The sequence below is a fragment of the Pleuronectes platessa genome, chromosome 5, assembly GCF_947347685.1.
Source record: "Pleuronectes platessa chromosome 5, fPlePla1.1, whole genome shotgun sequence".
NCBI classification, from domain to species: Eukaryota; Metazoa; Chordata; class Actinopteri; order Pleuronectiformes; family Pleuronectidae; genus Pleuronectes; species Pleuronectes platessa.
In genome coordinates, this window is record NC_070630.1 from 991,375 (window position 1) to 998,598 (window position 7,224).

At 45.3% G+C, this 7,224-nt stretch overlaps 1 protein-coding gene across 1 annotated transcript; it reads left to right on the forward strand.

Annotated features, from left to right (window-relative positions):
* The first annotated feature begins 405 nt into the window (after nt 1–405).
* Nucleotides 406–4,011, forward strand: LOC128440178 (cytochrome c oxidase subunit 7A2, mitochondrial). The gene is made up of 4 exons (XM_053422815.1): nt 406–524; nt 2,402–2,488; nt 3,298–3,382; nt 3,843–4,011. The coding sequence occupies exons 1-4, from the start codon at nt 510–512 to the stop codon at nt 3,899–3,901; spliced, it is 246 nt and encodes an 81-aa protein (XP_053278790.1). The 5' UTR covers nt 406–509; the 3' UTR covers nt 3,902–4,011.
* Nucleotides 4,012–7,224: the final 3,213 nt, after the last annotated feature.

Below are 7,224 nucleotides of genomic sequence, written 5' to 3' on the forward strand. Positions count from 1 at the left end.
CAAAATGTGTTAAAAACTGTTTAAATGTCAAGTTATCGTTCCTCAGAAGAAGTGAAGGAAATAATATCCAAGATAAAGTTATTAAAAGAATTGAATAAAATGGGAAATATAAAAAAAGTCACAGTATAAAAACAGTTAAGAGGCGACTCAACAGATTCAAGTTAAGAGAAGAAGAAAATAAATCTGTTGTTCAAAGTAATAAAAGAGAGTCAGTCAGTCTGAGTCGGTTTTTAAATGAGTTGAAAATAATTAAAGGTAAAATTAAATCTCATTTTAAAAGAATTATAATTCATGAGCTCCAGCCGCTGTAGTTTGGCCTCTGCAGCAGATCGTAGTTTGGCAGAGATTCAGAAACACTGATACTGTGTGAGTGTGTGTTTGAGTGTGTGTGTGTTTGAGTGTGTGTGTGTTTGAGTGTGCGCGCATGTCCTTGTGAGGGTGAATCGAGGCTCAGCACACCGCGGCAGACACACACCGCCGCAGACACACACCGCGGCAGACACACAGACATGAATCACCTCCTGGTAACTGCTGCCTTTTTCTTCCTCTGTTCTCTCACTTTGTCGTTTCAGGCTGAAAAGAGAAAGTTGTGATCAGCAACGAATGATGTGTGTTTTTATGTGTGTTTCATTTGTGTTTTCATGTGTGTTGATAAAAGTGATCTGAGGGGATTTGACCTTTGTCCTCAGCAAGGAGACGTTCAGACGCTGTGTGTGTGTTCACCGTGTGTTTGTGTCAAATAACACAAACACACCGTGAACACACCATGAAGATATGATCTATATTTACTGACGGCAGGTTCACCTCACATGACCTCCACTCTCTCACACACACACACACACACACACACCTCCGGTTCCATGTTAGTCAGACAATGCAGTTCAGCACGTACACACACACACACACACACACACACACACACACGTTTCCACTCAGCTTCTTTCCTCTGATCGTCGGGTGAAGAGTAACTGAATACATCTACTCAAATACTTTTCAAAGTACTATCTTGATGTAGTTTTACTTGCAGGAGAATCAAGTTGTGTTACGATCTCAGTTTATAAAAATAGACTCTGGGTCCAGGAAGTGAAGCCAACGCAGAAGTGAAACCTGTAGGATCTCTAGTGACCAGCAGGGGGCGACTCCTCTGGTAGTTTCTATAGAAAGTGACTCTACTTCTCACTTTATAACGTCAGTAACATTCAGGAGTTTCTGTCTCAGTCTCTAGTTTCAAGTCTTCTTCAAACAGCTGATGTTCATTTAGTGAATTATGATCAGTTAGAGTCAAACAGACCATAAAGCAACAGATGTGTTGGGGGGAGAGGGGGGGGGGGGATACCACAGTGTGATTGACAGCTGGTACCGTCCAATGGGGGCAGGTGGGCGTGTCCTCAAGCTCTTGGTCAGGCTCCACCCACTGCTGCTCCAAATATTGGTATTTCTGTAAAAAAAAAATGAAACAAGATGGCGCTGAGCAGAGTGTGAAGCTGAGGCTTCACAGCAGCAGCTCCCCTACTGGTGACAGGTGGTAGTTGATCGTAAAAGTTCAAAACCAAAGTGTCTTCGTCTCCTGGACAGAAGTTAGTTTGGTCCCAACCTCCTCTTCATCGTGATGTCACATCACATTTCTTCAAACTCCGGCTTCTTCCACGAGATCAGGTTTAAAATCGTGACCAACGTGGAGAAGTGAGCGACGCTCTGGTTTTAGTTTGAAAACGTTTTCCTGAGACGTTTGGAGACGACTCGTGCTGCTGGGATCTCATTGGTCATGAGGTCGTCCTCACTGATTGGTCAGGCTGCTGTCACATGACGATGACCTCATCATCTCACAGCTGCTGTTCAGTCACCGACTGGATTTGACTTTTCTCCATTTCTGCTTGTGACTGTTCACAAACTCCTCCCAGCTCACCCCCCCCCCCCCCCCCCCCCCCACTGGTCCAGTGTCTGGTTCAGAGGCAGCGTCCTTAAAGAGACAGGGTCCAGCTGTCTGTCCACATGTCAGTCAGAGGAGGAAGGGCCGGCTGCTTCATGTCTAAACAAAACACAGTGGAAGTGGAAGAGGACGTCTCCAGCTCAACGTCCAGATGTGCTTCATGATTTTAGATTCCAACATATTCGACAAATTTCTGTAATATCCGTGTAAATCGACAGCGACATGAAAGAATCAAACACTTATTTTGCTGTATTGTGTAATGGAAAAAGTAACTTTTAAATCAATAAATATTATTGTGGATTTTTTTAAAGGGTTGGGGTTTTTTGTCTCCACCAATCAGAGCAGTTTCAGTCGGGGTACACGACTCACATTGACTGTGAGTCGTGGTTCTGGTGTCATTCCAGCTCAGATGAAAACACAGCGATGTTTGATCTCTTCATCCAGAACCTTTGTTTCTCTGTGTCTCTATAGAAAGTTCCAGCTCTGGCCGGCCGAGCCTTCAGCAGCTCCGCCCGGCAGCTGAGGAACCGAGTCCCCGAGCATCAGAAGCTCTTCCAGGTAACACGGCTGCTTTCAATCCCCAGGACCAGTGAGATGCTGGTCCACAGCTCCAGACCAGCACCAGTGTGATGCTGGTCCACAGCTCCAGACCAGCACCAGTCTGATGCTGGTCCACAGCTGCAGACCAGAATCAGACTGGTCCACAGCTCCAGACCAGCACAAGTGTGATGCTGGTCCACAGCTCCAGACCAGCACCAGTCTGATGCTGGTCCACAGCTGCAGACCAGAATCAGACTGGTCCACAGCTCCAGACCAGCACCAGTGTGATGCTGGTCCACAGCTCCAGACTAGCACCAGTCTGATGCTGGTCCACAGCTGCAGACCAGCATCAGACTGGTCCACAGCTGCAGACCAGCATCAGACTGGTCCACAGCTGCAGACCAGAATCAGACTGGTCCACAGCTCCAGACCAGCATCAGTCTGACACTGGTCCACAGCTGTGGACCAGTGTGATGTGTCCACAGCTGCAGACCAGTGTCAGACTCAGGTTCACTAAAGACAGAAACGTTCATTTGGACCAAACAGGTTCAGAGAAAATGTTCAAATTCTTTCTAACAGGTCAGATCTGCTCTGACCCGCTCAGTCACATGACGTCATATCGTTTAGAGCCAATAAGAATAGAGCCTCGATTTATTTGAACCAATCATTTGTCACCATTTGGTATAAATGATTACGTCATATGAAATTGGTTCAGTGAAGTTGTTCAGCCTCATGCAGTCGAACCTGGTTCACCGTCCAGATGTGTCCAGATGTGTCCAGACGTCGCACACATGTGTTAACACAAACTGGTTCTGGTTTGGTTCCAGGCGGACAACGGCCTCCCAGTTCACCTGAAGGGGGGGACCGTGGACGCTCTGCTCTACCGGGCCACCATGACCATCACCCTGGGAGGTAACACATCCAGATGTTTCCTCGTGTAATGAAAATACATAAAGCAAACTCACACTGGAAGAATTCACCACAACGGTTTGATCATGATATCTGTGGTATTTTCACAAATGTCTGTGATTAACATGATTTAAATGTGTGTGTGTGTGTGTGTGTGTGTGTGTGTGTGTGTGTGTGTGCGTGTGTGTGTGTGTGTGTGTGTGTCTTTGTGTGTGTGTGTGTGTCTGTGTGTGTGTGTGTGTGTGTCTGTGTGTGTGTGTGTGTGTGTGTGTGTGTCTTTGTGTGTGTGTGTGTGTCTGTGTGTGTGTGTGTGTGTGTCTGTGTGTGTGTGTGTGTGTGTGTGTGTGTGTGTGTGTGTGTGTGTGTGTCTGTGTGTGTGTGTGTGTGTCTGTGTGTGTGTGTGTGTGTGTGTGTCTGTGTGTGTGTATGTGTGTGTGTGTGTGTGTGTGTGTGTTCTCTACAGGAACATGCTACTCTCTGTACTGGCTCCTCAAGGCCTCGATGCCTCAGAAGAAAGCCTAGAGGACAAACGGGCTCCGTCTATAACCTGGAGGACGAAGCTCGTTATGTTTCTCGTGTCATTTCCAGAGTTGTAAAAATGTCCTTTAATAAAAGTGAGAGATTGAATCTGAGTTTGAGTTCGACTCCTCTTTGTGTTCTCAGCTGCTTCTGACACAGATTCAGCTGCAGGTTGGAAACAGGGTGAACCTGAGGTGCCTCAGTGAAGCTGATCCTGAATCAGTGAGGAGCAGGACAGTGCTGCTGTGTCCTCTAGTGACTGCTCGTGGCCACTAGGTGGAGCCACTTCCACACACACACACACACACACACACACACCGTGCGCAGTGACGCAGTGACGTAGCTTCGTGTTGATGACAGCAGCTGCAACTGGGACATAAACTTCTGATCTGGTTTCTTCAGACTGAACTGGTTCAGACCTCCTGAGGTTTAAAGGAAGTTCTATACATCTCCATTAGATTTATAACTTATTATTTTACGAGTGATTTATGGTTTATTTTATATATATCTGCAATCCATGTGGAAAATAAAATGAAATAATGAAAGGAGAATTAGAAATAATAAAAAACTGTAAATACATTCCATCCTCATGAGTAGATGGGGAACAGGTTTTTTAATTATAAGGTAACTAAACAAGTTGTAGACTGTAAAATATAATAAAGAGCTTCAACATAAGTACATTGATCATTTATTAATATTTCGTTTACAAACTAAAGTTTTCAGAATTATAGATCAGAAAACCGTCATACATTATTTATGCCCAAATATAAAAGCTGTAATTATAAATGTTGTAAACATCTGTCTCATATTCTCTCAAACATTGTTGTTCGCTGTTCAGGTTTTTATTGATGATGCAACTACACAATAGATGATTTACCAGAATTACACAATAAACACTACAACGATTTCCACGAAATGCGGTGAAAGGTTGTAGATATTAAAAAAAGAAGAACCCATTAAATGTTGGATCCAGGAAATGGGCGGCTCCAGGATTCAGCCTCTAACGAGACAATGACCGATTTCCAGGTCGAAGCACCTCTATCGCCCCCTGGTGTCTGGCTGCAGTTAGGTTATTAGCTCTGCCTCCCCCGTGTTATCAGATGGGACATGGACCAAACTAAAGTGGACATTGAATGTTGGTCAAAGATGGTTTCTGTCATTTCAGGTAGTTGTCATCACATTGAATATATATATATTATAAAATATAATAAAAACTCATTGAGACGTGATGATTGACAGCTGAGACTGACTCCTGATTGGTCGACCACGGTTCAAACCTCGATCCTGCGGCTCCATCGGGGGCGAGACCGGCACAAGATGGCAGCGTCTCCTGTAGGAGAAGTTCTGACATTGGACAATTGGACAGAAGGAGGAAGTGGAGACGTGTCGTCCATCTTTGTTCACAGAGTCTTGACTCGACCTCAACTTCGGTTCTTGGACATCAAGATACTTCAAATATAGAATAAACTGGAGTGGAGCTACTGGCCCATGATGTCATTGAGGAGGAGTCAGGTTGAAGACCTCGAACAGACTCCGCCTCCATTAAAAGGCTGAAAATGTCCTGATAAAACCTTTTCTTGGGGAAATATGTGAAGAATGTTGTTATATAACTGGGCCATTGTTTCCTAAGACAAATGAGAGGTGACGCTCGGCAGAGCAGCTTCCACCAGAGGAGAGAGGAACATCCCACTGAGTCCCGGCCGGACGTAATGAGACAGAACATTCCTGAAGCACAGTGATACTGATTCATCCTCCGTGGACCCGTTCACTCATTAACTCGCCCACATGGATTTATTAACCTGCACCGGAGCTCACAACCCTCCAGAGGAACCTCCTCACCTCCTCAGGGAAGAGTCTCAGCTTCAGGGTTCAGAGATCGACTCCACGACTCCCGATGTGAATCACGACTCCGCTGCAGAAATGAGCATCGGAAACTTTGTCTGCGATTTTCTCGAGATCAGCAGCTTTTCATTTCTACATGTTTTAAAAGAGGCCGAGCGTCCAGAGGCCGAGCGCCCAGGGGCCGAGCGTCCAGGGGCCGAGCGTCCAGGGGCCGAGCGTCCAGGACGAGAAGCTGCAGGACTCCTATCGTAGCATTTTAGCATGCTAACAGTTGCTAACTTGGCACTACATACATCAGTTGTTGGGCCTGGACCAAAGTGCTTCCACTTTGGTTGTTTTGATTAAAAGCTTAAATTTGGACCCAATTGGAAGTTTTTACATTCGTCCACTTCAGGCTCACTTTCATTTTTGCCTGATCCAGAAAACCAGCGGTGCCTCATCATCGCCTCAAGTAGAGTTTCAGGAGATAATACATCAGATGATATCTGCTCTGCTCTCTGTCCGTCTGGTAGATCCTCCTGAACTCCCCACGTCTCCACTCCTCTGACTGTAGAGCTGTAAATGAAGAAGGAGGTTCCTCCAGGAGAAACTGTCCCTTCGCTTTGAGCTGCAGAGGAAACTGAGCCCAGTGATTTATTGTTAACTGTTAACGACACTGACTCATAACTCGCTCCACCCGTTTACTTTCAGTTTTGCTGAAGTGACAGATATTCCTCATTGTCACCTGAGCAGACACACAAACACACCTGTGGATTGTGTTGATTGTGTTGATTGTGTGACTGTGAGCTCACCGACCTTTGGCTCAAACACACACGGTTTGTATTTCACTCTTAAAGCAACAAACAGATTTGTCATGAAATTCCAACGAGTCGGTTCAGTTTCAGAATTACAACCGTGGCCTGAACTCAGGCCGCTACCAAATAAAGTAATGAATTCCTGCACGTTGTTTCGGTCAATGAACTTCATAATCACACAAAATATGAAACCAACATAAGGAACACACAGCCTGGATATGGGACCAGTGGTTTTTTCTCTCTGGTCTTGTTTTTGCAGAATTACAAAGTAATATATAATTTGTGTGACTGTGGGGATGTTGCTCTAATGTCTGTATTAAATATAACTTAATATGTAACTTGTATGTAACTGTTGGACCTTTGGTTCCGGGCCTCGTGCTCCTGTCAGCTGGTTCTGTCACAGCCCAGATGTTCTGTGGTTCCTCGAAGGTGGAACCAGCTTCGGAATCTTCCCTCTGTCATCGACCAGCTTCTTCTTCTTCTCCTGCTGTGTCCAGTTTGTCGTTGTTTGTGTTGTTTGTGTTGTTTGTGTTGTTCTCCAGTCTCCTGACTCAGATGTCGTGAAACCAAACTGTTGAACCAATCTGAAGTCGGATCTTCCTCCTCTTCACTCTCGGGGGTTTCCAGTTACACTGGTTTACTGGAAGTATTTAAAGAGCCAAAGACTTAAGATAAGATCTTTGTACATGT

Coding starts and splice junctions, on each gene's coding strand:
- LOC128440178 (XM_053422815.1), top strand. Junction 2,489..3,297: donor AGCATCAGAAGCTCTTCCAG/GTAACACGGCTG, acceptor GTTTGGTTCCAG/GCGGACAACGGCCTCCCAGT. Junction 3,383..3,842: donor CATGACCATCACCCTGGGAG/GTAACACATCCA, acceptor TGTTCTCTACAG/GAACATGCTACTCTCTGTAC.